The sequence below is a fragment of the Colius striatus genome, chromosome 1 (genome assembly GCF_028858725.1).
Source record: "Colius striatus isolate bColStr4 chromosome 1, bColStr4.1.hap1, whole genome shotgun sequence".
NCBI classification, from domain to species: Eukaryota; Metazoa; Chordata; class Aves; order Coliiformes; family Coliidae; genus Colius; species Colius striatus.
The window spans coordinates 77,263,599-77,288,321 of record NC_084759.1 but is presented as its reverse complement, the minus strand read 5'-3'; the positions used below and the strand labels follow the sequence as shown (position 1 = coordinate 77,288,321).

At 36.5% G+C, this 24,723-nt stretch overlaps 1 protein-coding gene across 2 annotated transcripts in view; it reads right to left on the bottom strand.

Moving 5' to 3' along the window:
* Positions 1–24,723, bottom strand: part of GLRA2 (glycine receptor alpha 2) — a 128,372-nt gene that overhangs the window by 67,493 nt on the left and 36,156 nt on the right. For both annotated transcript variants that reach the window (XM_010209301.2, XM_010209374.2), the window contains exons 5-7: positions 16,843–16,925; positions 15,531–15,668; positions 12,658–12,872 (exon numbers count right to left, since the gene is read on the bottom strand). In XM_010209301.2, coding sequence (XP_010207603.1) covers positions 12,658–12,872; positions 15,531–15,668; positions 16,843–16,925 — 436 coding nt within the window. The remainder of the gene's footprint in view (positions 1–12,657; positions 12,873–15,530; positions 15,669–16,842; positions 16,926–24,723) is intronic.

Sequence of the window (24,723 nt, the reverse complement as noted above, 5' to 3'; positions counted from 1 at the left end):
TGCCACTGGAATCCTGTTGTCTCATAATTAATCAAACTCATAAATTTCTTTTTTACATGTTACATCTTAATCCACATTGTTCCTATTTGATACTATTTACACTTCTTATAAATTCTTACCTCACCTAATCAAAACTATCAACTGCTTGTCTGGGTGGGGACCTGGAAGAATCTCATGGAATCTCACCTTTCCCAGGTGCCCTAGACTCTATAGCTATTTAACTGTCTAAATGAATGTAAATTGTTATTTTTCACACCACTATCCGATACTCCATTTAAATTGTTACTCAATTTATTCTACTTTTCCATTTTTATTTCAGTTTAGTTCTCAGCATACCTTCTTGTTCCACAAATGGCAAAGAAGTGACATAAACTTTCAGAGTCCTCCTTTTTGTCCTTGCTTTCACTGATAAGTCTTCATCTATTGCTTGCTCTATGCTTCCTAACACCGAGAATTAACCACTAAAAATCAGCTGGGTTTGCAGAGAGCAACATCTTGTCCTAACTTATGTGGCATAAGCACAGACTGTTACAAATGTTTTCTTATTTACTAAGTATCACAGAATCATAGAATCTTAAGGGTTGGAAAGGACCTTGAGAGATCATCTAGTTCAACCCCTCTGCCAGAACAGGACCACCTAGAGTAGGTCACCGAGAAGCTCGTCCAGGTGGGTTTTGAATGTCTCCAGAGAAGGAGATTCCACAACCCATCTGGGCAACCTATGCCAGTGCTCCCTCACCTTCACAGTGAAGAAATTTTTCCTTATGTTTCTTTGGAATCTCTTATGTTCTAGCTTGCACCTATTGGCCCTTGTCCTAACAAGTATGTTACTCCCATGCCAAAGGCAAATATTTTAATAACTGCAGTTCCACAACCATCTAACTAGCTAAATGTGTTTTTTAAACATCCTTTACAGAATTACAGGAGCGTGGAAATAGGCATCACCGTTGAAAAAAAGCTAAAAAAGAAACAATTAAGAAACAAAATCAACAAATAGAACAAAAATAAAACAAATAAACAGAAACAAAATGTTCTGGGAAAATGTAAAAAAAATTCAGAAGAAACAAAGAATTGTAGGATCATAAACAATGACAGGAACAGTATAATTACAACCACTGGGCACTTCTAAACAAAATGCTTGTGAAAAAGAGCCCAGTACCAGGCCACAACACTGGACTGAAGAAGGAGGCACAGCTCTAGGCAGGATAGCTGTACCACTGACCATGAGTGGTAATGAACCGGACTGGCAATGGAGTATGGTCTATGAAAAGTTGTGGGGAAAAGGTGAATATGACTACTGAGTCTATAAACAGAATAGAGGAGGAGGAGAAGGAGGAAGAAAGCTATATTAAGAGTTTCCACGGTAGCGTAATTGTGGTTGCTATATTTAAAAAAAATTATATGACACATTGAAGAAGACACAAGACTGAAGAAGGCATCATATGAGTAGAAAAAAAAAGAGATAAATCTGTTTCGTTCACAAAAAAGAAATCAAAAGATTGCTCAATTTCTCATAAGATTTTTTTGAATGAGAAAAGACATTGGATCTTGAAAGCATTTGTAGATCAGGCAAGAAATATGAAGGGAGGAATACTGGCTGAAGGGAAAAGTCAGAGAATCCTCAGTCCAAAAAACATTTCCCTTTAAAAGTGTGTATGGGTAGTTATTGAAATAAACTTCCAAACTCAATTTTGAAAACAAGACTGCACACTTTTAAGGCATACATAAGCCACATATAGAGTATTTATAGAATACAACTATAACATCAAGTGGATGAAAAACGGTGTTATCCTGGAAAGCCACCTTGTTCCTTCTGAACTTGAGAAAAAAACCCGAATCTATGATTTCTAGAAGTCACTAAGCCACGTCAGAATAGAAACCACTGATTAAACTATGCTCTGATGCCTTGAAGCTTCATATGCTGGCTATAACAAGCACGGCTGGAGCTCACTATGAGGCGGTTTTGTTTTATTCACTTCTTTTCAGAGTGCTTGGTGCCTGAGCTTGAGCTTGCGGCTGTAGTATGGTTTTAATTAGAGCAATTTTTCCCTGACTACTTAATACTATTAAAAGTTGAGAAGTGTCTACCAGTATCTCAGTAAATGTAGGGTCTGAGTGGGATGCAGTTTTCTATTCCCTAGGGATATTTGTCATTTCAGAAATGTCTTCTGTATGAGAACAGAAAAGAAAATGTAAAAAGATTAATAAATTGTAAATTAATTTAAAAAAAAAAATAATGTAAGCTGAACCATTTCCATAATTTCCATTTTCATACAAAACATTTCAGGTATTTTTAGATTTATTAACTTTTTCTTTCCATGTAACAAGACAGTTTTAAAGGGTGCCTTTTGCGTAGTTTAAACAAAAGGATCTTTTCTTACAAAAAAAATCAGTTCCTCAGAGAAAATGCCCAAGCCCATCTAAAACGTATATGACTGTTGGCACACAGATGTAATACAATGTGTACAACACAGACAAAGAGTAGTTAGGAAGAGCTAATTACTTGATTGTAGCTGGTAATAGCAAATTTGGTTTTAGCTGAAAATATTATAGCTGAAAAACTATTTTCATCCTCTCTTCAGTGTCATTTTAAACTCTCTTTCAGAAAAGCATCTCAAAAGAATATGAATTACCAAAAAAAGTAATAATGACAACAGCAATCATTGGTAAGGATTTATTTTAAAAGTTTGTTTCACTGATGTCAGACAGAAGAACTGGGTAAGATGTTTTTGAACTCTGCTGTGGTCAACAGCTGCTATTGAGGCTGTCTTTCCTTAGCTAAGAGGGAAGTACATCTGGAGGAAGTCAGTCCAATTGCAAAAATCACGAATGAAACTTTACAGGTGAACTTGCCATGAAGTGCAGTTCCCATATTCAGGCAATTCACAGTGTTTAAATTAGATATGCCTTTCAGTTTGAGAAAAGCTTTTACTGAAATCTCATTACTGTAAGAAGCTAATCATCTCTTATAGCTGTACTCATCAAAAGAGTTTTACCTTTAAACAATTCACCACAAAAATGTTTGCCAAGACACAAGTCTTACAATTGTGTGTAGTATATACTTTTTTGACTTGTGGCAAAACATCTGTCTCCTGTTCTAGTGACTGTAGAAAAGGAGAAGTCACCTCTATACACAGTAGTGTGGTTGGCACACACCACTTCCAGTGTGTGCAATGTGGTGTTTATCCCCATTTTAACTGGGCATTGTAAAATTGTTAAAGCATAATGAATTCACATTTCCTATTTACCAAAAAGACAACACTTCTCAGTTAAAAGCAACTCTACACCACTACTAAAGCGTGACAAATCAACCAACTTCAGAGAGAATAATTAACCAATTAAGAGAACAATTATGTCATATTCTTCCCAGTCACTAGATGGGACAGATGGAGAAAATAAGACATTAAAAAAGTTCACATTGCTTCCTAAAGCAATATTTTAGACATTTTGAGATACATAAAAGCAAGGATTTGGGTTGGATTTTTCTCCAATTCAGGGACAGATAGATGCATAAGCAAGTTGTTCTATGCTGTTATCTTCATAGCATAACCCTGTCATTTTGACTTTGGGAAGCCCTAGTAAGAAGTAACAGCAGTGATAAAACCTGAGCATGTGAGTTCTTTAATTCACATCATTCCCAGAGACAGGATTTTGTTTTCATTCTGAGCAGATTCTGTTTCTCCTAGAAGGTTCAGGAGACAGCAAAATGCAGCCAACAAATTCATAAAATAGATCTTGTCAGACAACTCGAGCTTCCTTAAAAAAGCAAGTGAGTAGTTTGATTGTTTGAATAAGAAAAATGGAACACGCTGTCTAATTCTAAGAGATTTTTATTATAATCCCAACATTTGGGCTGCTTCACTTTCTTAACTTTCTTTTTTTTTTTTTTCTCTTTACAGTTCCATGCAAAATTAAACTGTTTTTAAATTAGTTTTTGATGAGCATAGCACAAACAAGCACAGAGTGGTGCAATCTCATTGCTGGCTGTGACCATCTATGTGACACACTGGTGAATTAAGACATGTTTAAGTTGATCATGCCCAATAAGGTGATGGGCATCAGTGCCTCCTGAACACAGGTAAATTTGAAAAGTAGTGCTATTCATCATTTTTTAGTATAAATCTATCAATAAAATGTTTTGATTGCTATTACACACACAAAGGCAAATGCAAATCTGCAGAAAAGAGGCAAAAAATGCTTTAAAGTAATTTTCAGTTTCTCAGTAGACCATTTTTAACAGAAATAGTTTCTCCTCTGTGGCAGGTATTGGTATGTTCTTACTATAACAGTGTCATTACTGATAATTTTTTAAAACATAATGGTACTAATTTTTCTATGAATGCACATACTGAGGAACATTTGCTATGTGTTCTCTCTTCTTTGTAACTTATATTTTCTGCTGTTATTTAGTCACATTTCTCTCTAGATATACTGAGAGTTTGGGCTCAATTCTCCAGAGCCTTGACCTTTGGTAGAACAATGAAAGACAGCAGACTATGTCTATTACTCACAAGCAGGGAGGCCTATCACCAGACACGAGCTACAGAGTATCAGAGCTCATTGCTCTCATGCTCCCTTCTCTTTGAGACAAGATAACCTCAATTAACTTGAAGATTCTTGGAAGAAGAAAGAAGGAGGAAAATAGAATGCTTAGAGTTTAAAACTGTAGTACAAGGAAATGTGAATAATGATATTTTCTGGAATGCACAACTGTATTTCTACACCTTAAAACCAAATCATACTCTTTTCTTGCCAATGCCTGGTTTAAAATAGTTTCATTTCCAAAGGTGATTTTGCCATTGCAAATAATAGTGTGCCCCACTACTGGCAAATTAAAGTCATAGTCATGTCATAGCACAGATATCACATGTAAAAACAACATGCTGAATCATTTAGTACCTTCTCCTATAGAAGTTTGTTCAATGCATCCATAAACAAAAGTAAATTCCCTCTCTCCATTTTCTTTTTGGGAGAGAAGGAGAAAAAGAGGTTACTAATTCCAAGGCTCAATATCAACACTTTTTTTTTTTTTAATTTTTTTTTGGCCACAGAAACATTTACCAAGGGAAGAAAAAAGACCCATCATTCAAGCAACAGAATTCAAATGGTTGCTCTGTAACTCAAAGACAGCTTTTGGGAAGTAAGATATCAATGGCCCAGTGCAGTGTGCACTGACACTCAGGCTGGAAGGTACACTGTGAAGGTACACTGCAAAGGAAAGTGTTTTTCCCAGACTCCATGGGGTCCCATCAACATTATTTCTAATAAAATATTTAAAAAAGGTATTCATAAGTAATACTCCTAGATGATCTAATAGAGTCAAGGCTTGCAGTTACTTGAAATGATTGAGCCACAACAGCCTACACCGTTGCTTCTGAGCAGGTTTGCAGTGCTCATGTATTTGAAAGAGTGGCACAGAGTGTTACTCAGAGAGCCACTGAAAGCCACCAGAAGGTCCTGGAGGGTGCATCAGTGAAGCCAGAGAGCCCCAGTACTGTGCCAGCATTATGAAACAACTCGCAGTCTGGTGTGCACAATAACTTCCCCTCTTCTCTGATGCTTGAAATAGGCTCTGCTGAATGCCAGCCCTCCCAGATGACTGCATTATAAAACCTGCTGAGGAAGTGCCAGGAGTACTCAAACTACATCCCAGAGGTATTCAGACACATCTTATTGCATATTTTTAGCTGTCACGCATGGCAGCAACTACTGTTTTTGTAGTACAGTAAATACCACTGTCTTCAATACATGGAAAAGTAAACTTTAAAGTTTAGATTGGTAGAGTGGAAAAATTGTCTATCTTACTTGGTCTTCCATTTTTTTACTTTCATAGAGTAGAATATGCTATAGATCAGTATGAATCTTTATCTGTCCATACAACAGTCAGTATCTCATCAGTCAGCTTTGCACAGAATGAAGGGCAGTACGAGTTTTTCTAAAATCCATACATAGTCACTGTAAGACTCAAAGATTGGCCAGGACACCAGATCTCTGTAGCCAAGATAAACAGAATAAGTGAGTATTTTCTATCAACAGATTTAGATTCTCTAACATCTACATCCTTTTTCCTTGCACTTCTGTCACAAAAAGCATAACTCCTGATGATTTTTGTCTTCCTATTCATACAGTAGACTCAAATCTCCAGTTTTACAGAAATGGAAATGGTTGTGGAACGGAAGGAAAAAAATTTCTTGCCATAATCAATGCAGGATCACAGAATATATAACTATTCTAAAGCTCATCCAACACTTGCAGTGAAATTTTAACTGCATAGGCCAGCTATGTAAGTATCCACCAAGATTTCAAAGATGTAAGATTTACGAGAAAGGAAAGTGTCTTCTACAAAACCAGCTGATGTTAGTGGAAGCAGAAGAGAAATTTCCAGACACCACACACTTTTTTCATCAGGTTCAAGCATGTATTTTCCAGCTGGTATTAACATGGCCTCAGTGCTGTTGATACATGAAGTGACTAGAAAGTTCTCTCCGGTACATCACATATCACCTGATACATGAACCACATCTTCCACTACAATTCAAACACTCTCTTGCCCTCAAGCACAAACACATTAATATCTTTCTTTGAAACCATTCATGAGGAAACGTAAGTACAGGGGGAAGAAGTAAGAAGAAAAAAAAATGTAATATAATAAAGCTTTAGAGCAGAATCAGAAAACACCTTTTTTTTTGAAGTTATGAGCAGCTGTTTAAAAACAACTTCATAGGAACTTCATATTTTGTACAACTGCTTATTTTACACACAGAATTCTATATTTAGTCACAATCGGTTTTTACTCAAGTAATTGCTTCATTAAAACAAAGCAAGTAAACTCATGCTCACATATGACTCTTGTTTTATTTCGGAAGGGGTTTTTGTTGAAAAATAGGTTAAAGTCCCTGCAATTTCCCTTGTTATCTAGTGTAGAACAGATCTCTCTATCCAGATTCAAACAGTGCATATATATATATATAACAATAGATACCACAAACATTGTCTGAATATAAGATTTAGCTATACTTAGCTTTGCCAAGCTCAAAAACCAAAGAGGTGAAACAGGTTGCACTATATCTTAATATAAGTAAATGAAGATATCTTATATTTTAAAACTGTAATGGGAAGGGGAAAAAAGTTATATAAGTACATTTGAAATAAAACAAGTGAGTGCTAATACATTTCCAGGTAGAACATAACTGAAAAATAGATCCTCATGGTTACATGACACTGTCTACTCAAGAGTTTGGACAGCATGCCTAGTTTTATTATGGTCCAGAAAACTGTCAATTGATAGAATGTTTCTTTTCTAAATCCATTCAGGGACCTGAATAATTTTTTTAAAAGTTAAAATTCATCTACAATTCCCCTGTAATATATCACAATACATAACTATGTGTCATGGGGAGACATATTAAATATCAAGGTAATATCTTAGGACCATCAGGTCTCTGACAAGAATTTGTGAACATGTAATAAAAACAGAGTTGACATAATTATTTATGCTGTGTGTGAAATGCTTAGACACTCATGCTTGGCCAAATGCCAATTAACATATCTTACAATCACTGAATTAATCCTGTATTTCCTCTTCAGATTCCAAGGCTAGAGCAAAAGCAATTTGTCAAAAAATGGCTTCCATTCCAAGCTACTACATTATTGCATTTTTACCATAATGTTGCACCAAAGTGTATCATCTCTATGTTTTGTTACCCAAAGGAGTAAGCTACCACCTTAGATATTCTTAGATATTCTATTTCTTATGAAAATAAATGAACATAGAATAATTTTTAAAAACTCTTACATCTCCTCATTTCTTCCTTTTTTTTTCCTTCTTTTTTAAACTAAAAAAAAAAAAAAAACCCAACTAAATTTTATGGCATCACTTTAACCTTAATTCAAAATAAAAAATGTGCTGTATTCTTGGAGCTTCTTTACTTAATAACTTTTGACATTCAAAAAAGGAGAAGTTTCTTTCCCAGAGTGGTCTGCCAAAAGCCCAAGAATCTTGAAAAGTCTCCAAATATGCTGGGGACAGTGGGGAACATGTAAAAGCAGCATTTATTGCCAAAGGGGATGGACTTCATTGACTTTGGTCTTGCAAGTCTCTGCACCTATTAGAAAATAATGTTTTTATTGCATTTGATAATGTATTTAGTGATCCAGAGCAAAATGATATGAATGAAAGGACTCCCAGAGGTTTTCACTGAGCTTTGAATGAGACTTTTTTTCTGCACAGATTGCTCCCTGGGGAAGGAATTCATTAGGCACTGTGCATTAAAGTAACACAATATGAATGCTATGCAACTGTGTAAAATGCAGTTGCTATCACTTACTTGACTTAAAGTATCCTCAAATGTTTTGCTTTATTGCATTAACAGTAATTCATTTTCTTGGACTGTTGTTGCTAAGGTTTGGTTTATATAGGTGTCCTTAGAAGAAAGCAATCTGAAAAATACCCAATTACTAGCACAGCAGAGCACTCATTATTCTTTCAAATGCTTCTTTTGAAAATGCTTTAAAAATTTCAATTCTGTTGATTCAACAAAGGGGAAGCTGATTAAAAATAAATAGAATAGCAAGCGAATGGTCATTCAGTGCTCTGAAGAACTGTTTTCTAGCACTTCTCAACAATTCTATGCTATTGTACCTCAATATCCTTCCCTTTATGCCTCCACCTTAAGCACATCTATGACCACAAAATATGTAAAGGCATACTATATCTCTCTTATAACACTCAGACATTCCTTAGTCTGTATTTTGATGAATACGTGCTGTCATTTTTGTGCCATGGGTCTGATTCTTCCAGGTGGTGTTGGATCTAAACATGTGTTGAATATTGCATAGATTTATGGTAGGTTTTATAAGATTCCTGATTTGTGTGTCATAGAGTTTTTCTGCATAGATGAATTCCAGCAAACAGTAGGTGCAGAGAAGCTCCCTGGCTCATGCACAGGATTCGCATAGAAAGCTCAGGGTTTCCTGAGGTTTAAATTTGGATGTGTGGTCATGCTGATGACCCAGCTGGCCACCAGGATTTCTGCTCAGCTGGCTGATGGGCAAGAGCTGCTGGTGTAGCTGAATGCACAAACATTTATCTAGCCAAAGTTTTTAAGTGGAAAATTCTGACGCAAGGAGAGGAATCTGGACAGAGAGTATTAGATGTGGGTAAGACTTATACACATGAACATGTGGGAAGAGGAACTCCTCATAAAACCTTGCTATTTTGGATTACTATTCCTGGGCATCCTAGTGACAAATTAATCAATGGAGGGAAGCTACTCAGTTACAGCTTTCTGGATGAGTTCCTTACTGCCCCTTAACACAGTCGGTAAGGATAACTCTGGTTGCAGGACCCCTTATTAGTCTTCTGTAACAAACATAAAATAATTTAATCACTATAGAAGAAGGTGACACTATGGTGAATATTTCTCTGCAGATAATCCATATATAGAAAATCCTTATTTTATGTCCATGAGGAAAGGAGGATGCAGCACTGCTCACCTTTTGCTAAAACTGCAGAGCAAGACAACCTTTCTGCTTTCTGAAATGGGCCTTCCTAAAGGCCCTTCCTTGTCCCTTCCTAAAATAGTAGCTTTGTTGGGATGTAAACTCTCTCATAGTTTATTCTTATCTTTCGTAATACGGTAATCAACTTTGTGGAAGAAAAGGGGTAAAAAAATGTCTATTGATGTCTTCTTTATTCTGTTGCTGATATTGGAATTTGATCCCGTATTCTTATCCAGACTTTCAAAATACTCAAAAGATTTTCACAGAAATACCACAAAATTTACCAAAGAAGTATAATTAAATTTCATTTGGAAGAAGCTTTCTAGGTGTTTCTCTTCTGTATAACAAACACGAGCAACAGCTGGAATTAAGCTTTCCTTTCCTTTCCTTTCCTTTCCTTTCCTTTCCTTTCCTTTCCTTTCCTTTCCTTTCCTTTCCTTTCCTTTCCTTTCCTTTCCTTTCCTTCCCTTCCCTTCCCTTCCCTTCCCTTCCCTTCCCTTCCCTTCCCTTCCCTTCCCTTCCCCTCTTGTTGTTTTTTGTGATAAATTCTACTAAAATAGAGAAGAATGAGAAGAAACTCTTGGCATGAGGCCATGGGAAAAACAAAGGTAAAATTCAGTTGTATAAATATGTGTTAATTAGAACAGTACACAAAAAAAAGGATAGGGGAAAATATACCTCTTGTATTGGGGGCAGAGAAAGGCTGCTTTCACAAAGCAAAGTTGTATCTGTTTTTTCAGTACTCTTGCAAAAATAACTCTCCTGTCATGTCTTATTCTGTTATATATTAATGCTTGGAGCAATCTTTAAATGGATGTTTTATTGACAGCCTAACTTCCCGTGTCTTGGCATTATGTAGGCAGGACTTAAAAAAGCCATTACTTTTAAAGAGCCATTTTGGGACTTCAGATTTAACATTCATTTGATTCAATTCTTTTCATATTTTTATTTCTAAATGCATCTCCACTGGATATATTTTACTAATAAAAACAATTTTATCAGTAACTTACAGATTAGGTTTTAAAATAGCTAGGTGCTTGCAACAGCAAGAACAAGAAAAGCTTGCTGCTTTGTGTGGGAAATCAGATACTAGTAATAGGGGACCTGTATGGTGATACATGGCTATACAGCTGTATATAGACACAAATCTGTTTTGAAGCACTTCCATTTTAGTCAGTCCTGTGTTTCTTCAGGCACCTGAGGTGGGAATCAGCTGGCAGGTATGCTAACATTTACTCAGAACTGTATTTTAAAGTCAATTGATGCACCCTCAAAAGCCCCCATGAAGATTAATTCATGTAGAGACCAAAGTTCTAAAGTACGACTCAGCAAAGGAACAGAGCAGAAAAGGAGAAAATGGATTAGGGCCAGAGAATCACCATTCTCTGACAGCTGCTGAGATAAATGGATTTAATCCTGAGGCTTGAGAAGAATCTCTCCAATAATCAAATAGCCATAGTCAACATATTCTGGATCTTCCCATTTCTTCCACTCAGCAGAAGCCTAGAAAAAATACCTAGCAAATACTTTTCTACTCAAACAAGACAATACAAAAGGGAAAAACGTTTCAGCTAGATCAAAGGCATGTAACAAAAAATCTTCCTAAAGCATTAACATTTTGGGCATGCTAACACTGCAGAACTTCTTGGCAGGGTGTGTTTACCCAGTTGGAAATGTGAGTGGAAATCTCCACTACAGTAATTGTACCATCTTTAATTTTCAAGCCAGATAATTTTGAAGAAACTTGGAATATATTACACGGAGTCTTGTTGTACCATCTAGACACAGTCTTCACTGACTGCAAACTTGCTATCTATAGAACCTATATACTCCTTGCCAAGATTATCTTTTTGTTGACTCTTTTCAGTGCTCATTTGGTAATATTGACTGAATTGTCAGAACAAATGTTTAAGAAATTATCCATTTGAAATTCTGAGTTAATATGTGAAAGGCTTTCAGTTTGAGTGGAAAATTATACATATCTCCAAGTGAACAAGTGAAGCTGAACCAACTGTTGTAGTCGCCAGATTTTTAAGTGATACTTTCTTATAATCAACAGAAGAGTAACACAATCTGTGCAGTTTTTGAAGTTGCCCTGTATGTGCTCCACTTGAACAAATTACAAAATGTGGAATGAGACTAAATATGATACTGAGGGTAAAGGAGGAAAAAATACAACATGCTTTTTGGAATGGAACATGATCTATTCAAATACTCAAAATTTGTGCTTTTCCATGCTGCAATGACCCCATTCAGTGTGATGCTGGGCTGCTGGAAAGAGGACTCTTCAGGGAGTATATCTTGTGACTTCTTAAACTATTGTAAACTGATCTATGTCTGAGCTCTTTCCCAGCAAATTATTCAAAACCTGACTATGCACATGAAATTCTGCAGGGAATGTTATCAGCAGAAGCATTCAGGCTGTGCCTATGCTGAGAAGAGCTGTCAGCCTGACTAAACAAAGAACCCATTCTATAATCTATAAACCTATCTACAGCATCTGTCCTGGATTAAAAAAGACCACAAAATTTGAGTGAGAGGATATTTTTGTGCATAGACAGAATGAAAATCTGAAGATGACATTTGAATGAGAAGATAGCCAAATTCACCTGTGAAATAAAGATATCAGCAGCTTGTCACTGAAAAGATTCTCCAGAGATATTTTCTAGCTATACACATATTACAGATATATATGTATTTTATATATACATATGTATATTTTAATGTGTTTTCATATAGACATTGGACTAAGTGACCAATCTAGAAACATCAAGATGTTTGAGTGCCTAACAGTCCAGAAAAGACCAGATAGTTTATAAAGTCCCCAGTTTGATAGAACATCCAATTTTCAGAAATCCCATGATGTACCTAAATGCTTCAGAAAATTTGCCTTCTAAATGCTGAAAATCTGGTGTCAAAACTGTCAGAAACTCATTAAAAATCCACACTATTAAACCCTTAATCCATCCCACAAAACAGCAGAAAGTTTCCTTAATTCAAGTGCAAGGATATTGCAGTAGTTTAACATCACACTGTTACGGCTTTCTCAAGCATCCTTAACAGCTGCATATTTACACAGATGTTTCAGAAATTTCAAAAAGTGGTAAAGTAATTCTCATTAATAAAAAAATAAGTGATAGAAGATTATTTCCTTACTTTTGGGAGGGAAGCTCTTGATCCGGAGCTTTGCGTGGTCATTGTCAAGACTGTAGTGATACCCAGTGCAACTCTAGCTGGAGCAGCATCCATGTTGATCCAGAAAGAAACCCAGGACAAAATGACAATCAGCAGGCTAGGAATGTACATCTGGATTAAATAGTATCCCATCTGACGCTCCAAATGAAACTTGACTTCAATGCATGTAAACTTTCCTAGAACATGAAATTATTTTCATAAATGCTTTTTGAACATTTTTATCTTGTTTTCTGGACATAAGTTAGATGTGTGTCCTGTTTCCTAACCTAGTACTGTAAGCAAGTCCTGATACACAAATGTAAGTCAGCCATTTGTTGCATACCAGTCTGGGGGCATACATTTGACCCTGAAGCAGACTGTGCCCAGTTCTTCACATTAACTTAGAAAACAAATATTACCACGGCTGTTTCATCTTCAGAAAAATATAATGTAAAATTTACTATCTCAAAATTTAATTAGAAATTATTTTAGTGAAATAAGATGTTTAGTATTAAAAGGAGATGGCATTTTTCTCTTCTAATGAGATGAGATGAAGCAAAAGTACTTAAACAGACAAATTGGAAACTACTAGTCTTAACAGTCCTGTGGTAGATCACATCCCTTCTCATTCTAGTCACGTAATTTGCATGTGTCTATTGATTATGTCTCACAGCAGAATCATCTCAAAGCCTACTTTGCATTTTGCCAGAGTCTGACTACAGGAAACCCACAACAGTCTCTTGTGGGAGCGAGTGAATCTTCAAACAACAGACAAGTGCTCCATGGAGGTAGCAGAGAATGATGTGTAGGATAGCCTGACAGAGAAGTTAGTTGTGCAGCAAGGGATGCAGAGTCCTGAGCTGCATCAGCTCATCAACTGCTAATCCAGTCACTCTGTACTGCTTTCCAAATTACTGTGGTTTAGGTACTGTGAAGGCCCTCACTCAAGATAGACTAATCTGAGTATAAAGAAGTCTGTCTTCCTCAAGTGTCATGGTAATGGTTTCAAAGGAACCCTTTTGTATTGGTTGGTCAAATGCATGAAGAGGCATTGTTCCTCTTTCACCCTTTCAGGGATTCTTTTTTTCCTTTTTGTGATACACACATATTTTTCTGCTAGTTAAGAAAGCTGAGTGGCAGAGTGAAAGAGTTAAAGGACAGTGCAAGAGTCTGTTTGACAAAGAGAGGAGAAGAACTGAACAATATATCTTAACAGAAAAGAAGCTCTAAAACAAGTGACTGACCTATGACCCTAAAGGCAAGCTCTGAGACCTGTATAGCGACTGATCTTGACCAGTCTGCCCATTCAGAAGGGGACTGAAAAGGGGTGGAGTGGCCACATGTGACAGCAATGGCATGAGAGCTGCCCAATCTGTTGAACACTTGGCAGATACCTGTGGTACAACCTGGGCAGTGTAGGTAGTAGAAGGATAAATAGAGCTTTTATCCACATTTTCATTTCATACCAAACCTGAAGGAGTATACTACAGAGAAGACAGTAATGTGAGTGCCCATAGGCAAAGTTTCCATTTGCTTGAATGCTACTTTTTGATTCTACTTACTTGTCATGCCATACAATTCTAACTTTTGGTAACTAGAAATTTATTTTGTTCAACTGGATGTACTGAGAGCTACTAGTTGTCTTTTTTATCCTTTGTGGGGAATCTTCCTGGGTATATAAGGAAGTTATTGCCCATGCTCTCCTCTCTTACTTTCAGTGTTTGATATTGCAAAGTGATTATCTGACAGTAATTAGAAAAGCAGATGAACTCAGTTATTCATAGTTTGAGACACATGGTGGGAAATAGCTAAACTTTCTACCAGCCAAACACCAAATGGCTAGGTTTTGTTATTCCCTCAGTTATTCTCTCTTTGTTATTCTCTCGGTTATTCCCTTTAAGTGCAATGAAAGATGAGAAGTCACAGCAGTCACCCTTATCGTGGATCTTGGACTGTGGAATCACAAAGATTTCTTTCCTTGCCACTTTGGGTCCCCAAATAAGAAGTTGTACTTGTAAAAATTAAAACTTTCCTTTTTTTCATAATAAATGAATATTACTTTATTTTAGCAGAAGCAGAACCTCTCACATTGTGTTATTCCATAGAGTGAAACAAATGTCGTTGATGCAACCAGATTGGCTTCTATGTTGAAATGATGAAAAAGCTATTTTAGATGAGAGGGATTATATCTAATCCCAGCAAGCACCCAGCAAACAGCTCTCTAAACGCTGTCCCTATTAAATAAACTCCAAGCAGCTACATTAAAATTTTAAATGCGTTGTCTCTCCTCTGTAAAGCTAAAGATAGAAAGTGCAGCATATTAAACTTCAAAATAGCAAATACAAGAAAAAAACACTAGAGTATTAAACATATAATTTCCCAACATGTCTGTATACTATTCAGATACACAATGAAAGGACTGTCCTTTCAAATTCTACATCTCATAAATTACACCACATGAAAAAAAGATGGTGATGTTCTTATATTTCTCCTTATTGTCAATTTGATATGCTGGAGAAATAATTCAAGTTCAGAAAAAACATTACCTTTGAAACAATTAATCAGTTTTTCAGAAAAGATTCATTTTGTTGAAAAGGTTTCATTTCAAATAAATAAAAAAGACTCAATTTTTCTATCACTCTTTTAATTATTTAAATTCCTTAATGACTTTAAGGATGTTAGAATATATGTATTAGAATATATGGAAAATCTGGAAGTAAATTTTTCAAATGAATAAAAATAAAATGGAAAAAATCCATTTTTAAGATTTAAAAATACATGTGACTGAATCAAATTTTAAATTCAATATTTTCTTTTTTAGAAACTGGGAAAAAAATAGATAGAATCATGCTTACCAGTGTTGTAATGTTTTGTGCAATAACCGAGTTCTTTGTCTTCTTTCAATATAAACTGTGGCAAGGTTAAACCCTCTGCAACTTGCACAGGTCCATCACTTAGCCACTCAAATATCAGATCATTCATAGTATAGCCAACTGCAATAAAAAAATCAGGCTTTGTTACATGGCACTTCACTGGAAAATATCAAAAAGCTAATATTAATATAGCTGAGAAGTGTACCTTTTATTGCAATAAACCCTATATTTTTTAACTATCTGGTTAATAAGAGTATTATTACTTTTAGTTACTAATTATTATTACTTTGCTAGTGCTCTATTAAGAGTAACAATTAACACCATTATGTTCTGAAATGCTGTCCTGGTTTGCACAAAAAATAATTTTGCTGGCCCATTTCTGTTTACAGATGAAATGGCATTTCTCAATGTTTCTGTATCAGCCTGCATTTTGCTTTATTTTCACAATTCTTTGGTGATGGAGTTGGTGTGCACTGACACAAGGATTTCTAGACTGTAGAATGCTCAGTCCTTACTGAAAATAAAACAGGAAGTTTTGTAAACCTGTGAACCTGAGAGTTGTAGAGGAGAAAGGTGTTTGCACAAAGGCAAGTGGTAGCCTGCAGCTCATACCCGTACAGCTAAACCCATTCTCTTCTCCCCACAAAAAACCCAAGGTGGCCTGGTACCTACTGATTATTGAAAATGGTCACTGGTGCATGCCATTATTTGAGCCATTCCTGCTTTGTCTGATAGTTACCTGGTACAGGCCAAGATGGTGCCAGCTGACAGCTATGTGGTATGGAGGAATGTGTGTTGGTACCAAGTCCCTGTCTTGGCTGTGTTTAGCATACCAGCATAATTATACTAATAGGTTCTCTGCTTCATCAGATTTGTTGCTTCTGATTTTAGACAGACTACAAGATGTCTCAATCAGACATAGCAAACACCTGTGTACTAATTGTTTCTACTTTCCTGAGATTTTTATCCTGAACAACATTGCAGTGGTTATTCCTGGAAGTCATAAAGGCCTGATGGCTGAGGTAATGTGGCCTGGAGCGAGGATAAGGAGCAGGAACAGCATAGAGACAGGGGACACGCACAATACAGTGATGGAGAGTTAAAGCACTGTTCCTCCATGATTTTCCCTTACAGAATAGGAATATTGAGTCTCAACACATAAACACAGAATCATAGAATGGTAGGGTTGGAAGGGAGCTTTAGAGATCATCTAGTCCAACCCCATGACAACGTCAACCTCTGAATGTTGTGGTAAAATCTTGCTCTTTAATAGATAAAGCAAATGGACACTCACAGCTCTCTAGCTGCATTGTACATGTCTGTACATCCATTGGAAAATTCTTCAAGTCCATGGGACACGATAAGGTTAAAGTAAGCCTAAAATTGGAAGGGAAAAAAGAAAACAAAACAAAGCAAAACAAAACAAACAAACAAAAAAAGAAAATCAAAATAAGTTATTGTTAGAAATTTACAGGTTTTATCCAAAGACCCATATTTAGCGTTTAAAGCATCAAAACCAAATCTTAACTAAGAGGTTGGGCTCACGCTCTTCTCTGAGTTTTTAAGGACCTAAGAGCTGCAAAGATAAAGCATGTAAGCAAACCAGGTGCCCACTGGCTGCATTGGCTGAGAAGAACAGAGACAGGGAAAACAACATCAGAATAGCAATAAATGCTCTCCACTAATGTACCAGTGAATGTTTTATGTATAATATTGAACCCAAATAATGCAAAAGCTGAAATGACTGATCATGGGACACACATTTTTAAGCTTTGTTTTGGAAAAGGAAAAGAAGGAAACAACAACCATGTGTTTTTTTCAACAGAGAGTGCTTTTGTTGTGTAGAAGGCCCATTTCCAACTCTTCATTTTTAAAAGAAAGAAAAAAATCATGCAGTAAAAGGTAGAATCACATAGCATTAAAAGATAAAGAGTGCAGACAGAACAAAGTAAGCCTAAAGGAACATTATCATACAAACTAAGTCTCTCTTTTAATTTTTCAGTTGTTATTGTCCCAGATAAAGCATCATTTTTACTTGGATGGGCATCCTCTTAATGTTCTCTTAATGTTACTTTCTTTTTTTTTCTTTTTTTTTTGTTCAGTTCATTTTACTTTTTCACATTCGATTGAAATCTGTTTTAAAACTTCTCTGCTTGACTTCTTTGTGTGTGTGTGGGGGGGGAGAAAAAATAATTTTTGACAAACCAAGATACTAGGATGACAAAATTACTAACAAATAGCTGCTTTGAAAAACAAAAGAGGTGTTAAGATTTTGGTTTAAATCATTAAAAAAAGGTAGATTTTTAAATTTTTCTGAATTTTAATTGTCAGTGAACTCACAGGGCAGCTGCAGTGTGTTGTGCCACAGACAATTGTGACTTCTATGGATAAATGCTTTACTAAGCTCTGTCTTCCATAGTGATTTTTTACTTCTCACCATATACAGCTGATTCAAACTCAGTGTATTTCTTCATCATGTGAATGTTTGTAGATGGACTGACTGAGCCTTCTAGCCCTACATTCCTGCTCTCAAGTCATTATGATAAGAAGATGATATTTAGAATAGAAATCTGCAGGTTTTATCCAAAGCCTCCTATTTAGAGTTTAAAGGATCAAGACTAAATCTTAATACTCAGAGGTTGAGAGGTTAGGCTCACACGAAGATGGTATTTAGGTAACTGAGATCAATGGTCTCAGGTTGATCAAAAATTACATTCAACAACACTGCTTTTGCCTACTTGTTGGCTACCTAGAGAAAGTCACATTATTTTCCTCTTGACACAGTCTTCAGTGTACAAGATGGTAATACCAGGAAATTAGAGATCAGTTGACTGTGACAGTGAAGTGCACTGAGATGAAAAAAAGTCCCCAGTAATCCTCTCAACATCACCACAGTAAACAAACTCCCCTTTAAACTTTGGGAGCAAATAACATAGGCATTAAAAAAATTTTGTCATCTAGAGAAAAAAAAAGCACAGCTAGTAGACACATAAATGTCATTGAATATCTGCCCTTTACTCATTTTAATATTTTAAATGCCCTGCAAATGTTAACTAGTCTCATTTTTACCAGGTAATTCTCTGCTTTAAAGATCGAGCTAATTAAATTGCTTATCCCCAGTATTAACAAAAGACTGCTTCTGTCTTTTTGTCTGAAGTTAGTGTATCAAACTCTGTTATTTTCAGTCATCTTCTAAATATGGCTTAGATGTTTTAAGTTCATTTCAAACAAGCCTTTATGCAAATACAGCCTTTCTAATATGTCATTTGGTTGCATTCATTGAAGTAGGCATGGTCTATCCATTCCTGAGATTTTACTGATTGTTATGATAGCACACTGACTTTGTTTTCTTCCTACCTTATCTACTTTCCCAAAGCCTCAATGAATTTGGGGGTTTGACTGATGGGCAAATGAGTCTCTTCTTAGTCTAACAGCAAACTCACAAGAATGCAAATACATCCAGTTGCTGCTTTTGAGCCTCAGAGGGAAAAAACTATCTCCATTGATACTAGGTTTTTTGGTTTTGTTTTTTTTTCTGGAGGTGAGCTGAGAAAATGCTCATTATGTAGATTCACACAAAGTTTGATGTTTTATCTTTCTCTTCATAAGCAATGGTATCTTTCAGAAAGACTAAATTACCCTCTACTCAACCTGGAAAATCAAAAATAATTTCTGTTTACCATATTGAGGAGGCTAGCTCAAGAGATCATGCCTTTCTAGGTTTACCTCTACTTATTCATCTCAGCAGAGTTCTCATTCATAGTTAACATCTTTGCCTCTGTAATCCCTTTTACTAGGACCATCACAAACGTTGAACCAGTGTTTATTGCTTGTTGTCATCCACAGGTCCATTGATTTTCAACCAGACTACTACATGCTAAATGTTCTGCTACTGGAGTCTGAAGTATCTTCACTGAAGTCCATAGTGATGGGTCAAGTGCAGTTGACTCATTTTCAGTAAAAATATGATATTTCAAGTGTTTCCAAACACAGGTGCCATATGATTATTCTTATATTTACATTAATAAAGAAATAGATCAGAAATGGAAAGTATTAGGCAGATATAGCTACCCACACTGCTTTTAATAACAGTATCATTGACAGAAAATGCTTCAGAAAAATGAAGGTCTCATGCCTGGCAAATTTAAGAAGGGATCTTGGAGATTTGGTGCAAAGTGAAAGTTTAACTGGCTATTACATTGATAAATATTTTATCACTGATAAACCAGAATAAACTATTCAAGAACAATTATTTTATTTTATTAGGCACCATGCCACCAAGGCATTTGAGACATAAACAACAGATTTGGTGACCTGGCACCTTAACACTCCTTAGAAGTGGTTTATGAACAATATGTAAAGCTGAATGGAGAAGAAACTGCTCTAGATTTCATCTTCAGTTACCTAAACATCCTTTATCCCTGTTAGCCAGGCTCAGGATGCACAGGTCACCCAGGGAGAGCTTTGGGGTTGAACATATTTTCCAGCTGAGCAGACAGGGGTCATGAGGGAGTAGGAGAGAGTCACATCTCAGCGCCCCAGCACTTCAGGCACAATGCCAGGGCCAGCAAGCTGCCCCAGAGGAGATGCAAAGCTGCTTTCTTCTTTCCCTTCCTGCTCCCTCACTCATCCTGCAGTCAAGGAAGAATGAAGCCTTAGAATAGTACAAATGGAGTATGAGCAGAACCAAATGCAGAGTCAGAGCTAGAAAGCAAAGAGTGAACGAAGAATGAATTGTGACAAAAAGAATAATAATTTAAAAAGTCAATAATATTACTGAGTAACACTGTGGCAGAGACAGGCCTGTAATCCAAGTACTCCAGGGCAGCAATGCCTGTCTTAAACTCTGGAATTTCTTCCTGAGGATTCCCTCATACACTAGATAAATTCTTCTGAGCAACATCTGCTGATACTTTAAACATGTTCAAAGTGCAGCAGGCACTGCCAGGATTTCTTCACTCAGCGTTATTTTGAACCCCCTATCTTTCATTCCCTGGTTTCACCAGAATGTTTGAGAAATCACTCAGACTTGGACTGTGGGCCTGTCTTTCTTCCCACCCCAGCTCAATATCTTTCATTTCTGGTCATCTCAGAAACTCCTTTGCAACACCACTGTCATTAATCAGAAACCCTCACATTGTTATCTTTGCAGTGTCAGTGTTTTCTCCAGGTGGTAGAAGACACCCTCAGACAGGCCAGCAGCAGAGTTCAGCATGACCACTATTGCTTCTCTGAACATAGCTGCTGTCTCTTTCCTTTGCATCCGAGTCTGTCCCTGTACCCTTTCCTCCTCCCTTTCCTGTTGTGCAGTTCCTGCTAAATACCACCTGTCTTTGGGGTATTAAGCCATGAGGCCAGTCTGCTCTTTGACATCTCATCACCAAAGCAGCACCATTAGTGGAGGGTAAGGTCCTCTAATTAAACAAAACCAAAAAAAAAAAAAATCAAGATGACTTAAATGGTTGTAAACAGTTTTTTCTTAACATATCTCCAATCTCATTCTTTTCAGTGTTTGGAATGCTGATGTTCATCACTGCCGTACCACTTCTCTGATAATCTCACAATGCTCCAAAAATGCTTCAGTGTGACACATATACAGACAGCCCGTGAATGATCTGCAACAAAAAAACTTAAGTAAAGGACTGCTAGCATCATATTAAATCCTAATTAATGAACTTATACATTACATAATCCCAGAATTTTTTTACTAATTTAAGAGATAATCTAATTTTAACTGGGATTTGATGTATCGCCTAATCTGCAGCAACCATTAAACTGTATTCTAACCCACTTCTCTACAAGCAGCTATCACTCTTTAATCTGATATGTTGTGATTAACCCAAAATCACTTCATTTGATCTTAGTGGTAACTCTCACCCTGGAGGAAGACACTGATCCTATAAAAGAAAGGTCCTGTGAATCACAATACGACATATTTGACAATGGAGGGATATAATATTAATTAATTATCCAGCAAAAGTGGCAGTTTGTGAGTAGGCTACAGAACAACAACCTCCACACAGAGTTTTTTCTAATAATAATTAACTAGGGTCAGTCTTATTAAGTATAGAAATACTGTTGCGATTTGAATAGTCCTGGAGGTATGGGTACAAGTCCCTTCTCTCTCTCCAAAAAAAAATCATGATTGTTGTCTCATAAGCATGAAAAGCATCAAATGCCTCACCATGAGTAGGCACAGTATCAAAAACAGCATTTTGTTTCTATTCTTATCGCTTCATTCTTTCACACTACACCCACCTGCACCTCAGCTGTTGGGACAAGAATCTTCACAATCTAGGAATTTACACTGCAAACACCAAAATACAGGTACTACATACGTGGTCATTGTTAATATTGGCTATGTGCCATTTTTATGAAGCCTTATACCTGTGCAAAACCCCCAGTGTTGGATTCAGTGAGACAACTGAGAGGTTTTTTTTCAGTATTGCTAATTCTGAAGATAGTATCATAATTTGCAAGATTTCTGGTGTTTTTCTTGAAGATCCAAGCTAACAATAAAGGCAAAAATAATTTTTCTTCTCGATCCTTATAGTTGCTGAAATAACATTAAAATACTACCTAAGCACAAATAGACAAAGTTCTCCATTAAACTGTCAGGGCAGAAGGAGTTGCACAGCAACTATGACAGCATTGCAAGACACAGGAGCAAATGCCATTCAGGCTAGTGACACTGATACAGGGAGGAGAATATAAAATCTCTTTATACTCCTGTGTGATCTGTGCCTGAAAGGGCAGAGATACTGCTCATATATTAGAAGGCCCCCAAAAGATAATTTCCCAGTGCCATTTTTCTTTAAAGAGCTTTTCATTTTGTAGTCTCATTATTTTTTCAAGGTCCCGACTCATCATTTTGAATGTCAATTCTAGTAATTTTCACAGTCTACAGGCTTTGTCCTGTTAAATGGAACAGTCAAACTGTCTGCATTTTCCCTTTTTTTTTTTGAGGAGTCATGGAATTCTTCTCTAGTATTTGTCATGTTCTGCAGCTTCAATTCTGTCAGATGGGGATGGGCTGAAGTTGAACTTAGAGGAGACGTGGAGCTTTCTCTGCAATGTAAAATGCAAGATGTAGGCTGGAGTTTCATGTATGGCTGATTATGAACGTGTTCTCAATCCCTCCAGTGCTTTGCTTTGCTTCATGTACTGTTTAACAACACAGCAGCTGGCAAGGAGCTGGGTGGTGAATTTCTTATTAGAGGCATCCCACTTCTCATTGTAATGCAGTCATTGTCTGTAGATACACAATGCCAGCAGATGAGCTGCCAGCAAATGATTTTCCAATTATTGCTCAGCAAATCTCTGAAATTAAATTCAAGTATGATTTCATGTAACAGTTAAATTCTGCAACCACCTGTTTCTCTTACATAAAGAACAGTATTTCATATCTCCTTTCTCATCTGTCTTTTTCTATCTTAATTTTCAAGCTGTATATGATGCAGTACGGTGTTGCTCTCCTCCTGGCATATTGACATCTCTCTTCTAAGCCATGTATTGCAATGCAATTGGCAAAAGATCTTCATCTCTAGGACCATGTTCCAAGGAAACATTAATTTTTGTACCATTTAGAAAGGGCTTCCACACCTACATCATTTTACACCTAACCTTTAACCTCTCCAAAGCAAGTTCAATGGGTAAATGAAGTGATTGGTGCCTAGCAATCAAGGGCAGACATTCCCATTACCCATAAGGAGAACCGGTACACAGACATGTGTCTTGGCTATGCAACTATCCCATTGGCATAGACATCCAGAATTAACCACCTGTCAGTATTTTTTGTTCCTGTCAACCAAGAACAACTTTATGTGAACAAATTCACCTCCAGTAGCATTTCCCATTTTTTTACTTAGAACAAAGTCTTCAGTTTTATTTGAGAAACTGGAGCATAGGGATATAGAAGTGACATCACAGGCCATCAAATCTGATCATCTGCTATTGCATATATTCACATCATCCAATTCCATTCAAAAATTATCAAGGTTCATTTAAATATCATCTAGTTGTCACGCCCTTGTGTGTTCCATCCTCCTCCTTATTTCTGCTGGAATGTTGTTCTTGTAATTCAAAATGTATGCGGTTAGAAACTGTAAAACTACCACTTTAGGTTCATGTATAACCAGTTCAGAGCCATTTGCTCTCCGTGCAGCATTGTCCTTCAGTCTAAGTACCTCTTCTGTTGTGTTTGGATTTACCTCACTGCCAGTGCTCTTGTGTGTCAGTGGAGATGCGCATGGTATTAGAGGAAGAAGTGAGGCAATATGTGTTCAGATATAATGTCTATATCCCTACCATGCCTGAAAAGCCTTTTGAAAGGAAAAAACAACTAATTTTGTGTCATTAAAATGTAAATTATTCTTTCCCTAAGCAGGACAATCAATGAGGCTTTGACAATAGCTGTGATAGTTGCATAACAAAGTACACACATTAGGATTTATTATTTACTTACTAGGTTTCATTATTTGTTATGCCAAACAAGTCCTCTAGATACAACAGAAAAATCAGAGTATTGGAAACACAGGGAGAGATTCTCAGTCTCAATATATAGATTGGGAGGGAATGAAAAAGAAGAGAATGGGTGATGGGAGGACACAAGAGAGTGTTAGGAAACAATCCCAAAAGATGAGAAGTATCTCAGGCCATTTAATTAAAAGAACTCAAAAGCAAGGGGAGTGGGAGTGGAAGGAGAGGCAGGAGTAAGGGCAAGTAGAAAAGGAAAGGGATGGGTGAAAAGTGAGCAGCTAATAATAATCCAAGGACATTGGGTTCAGACATAATGAGAACGGCTGCTTGTCTCACAAAAGACTACAATTTTTTAGCCTCTGAAACCATTGTTATTATTGTAATCATGCCCATGGGAAGACAAATTTGTCAAATTCACTGGATTCACATAGCATGCAGACACAATTTGGGAAGTCATTGTGTCCTGCTAACATTGTACAGTTTAATAAAGCTTAGTGATTCTTGCACAATAAGCCTTCTGCCTACAATATAGAACAACTGCAAAACCCACAACTTTTTTAGATGTGTGCTCTGTTTCTGTTAGTATTTCTGCATTGGTTATTCTTCATGGATTTTGTTTATATATACTTTATACTTTTTTTGTGTATATATACTTTAAAGACATTTTATGCTTTTGGAAAATCAGGGCAAGTGAGCA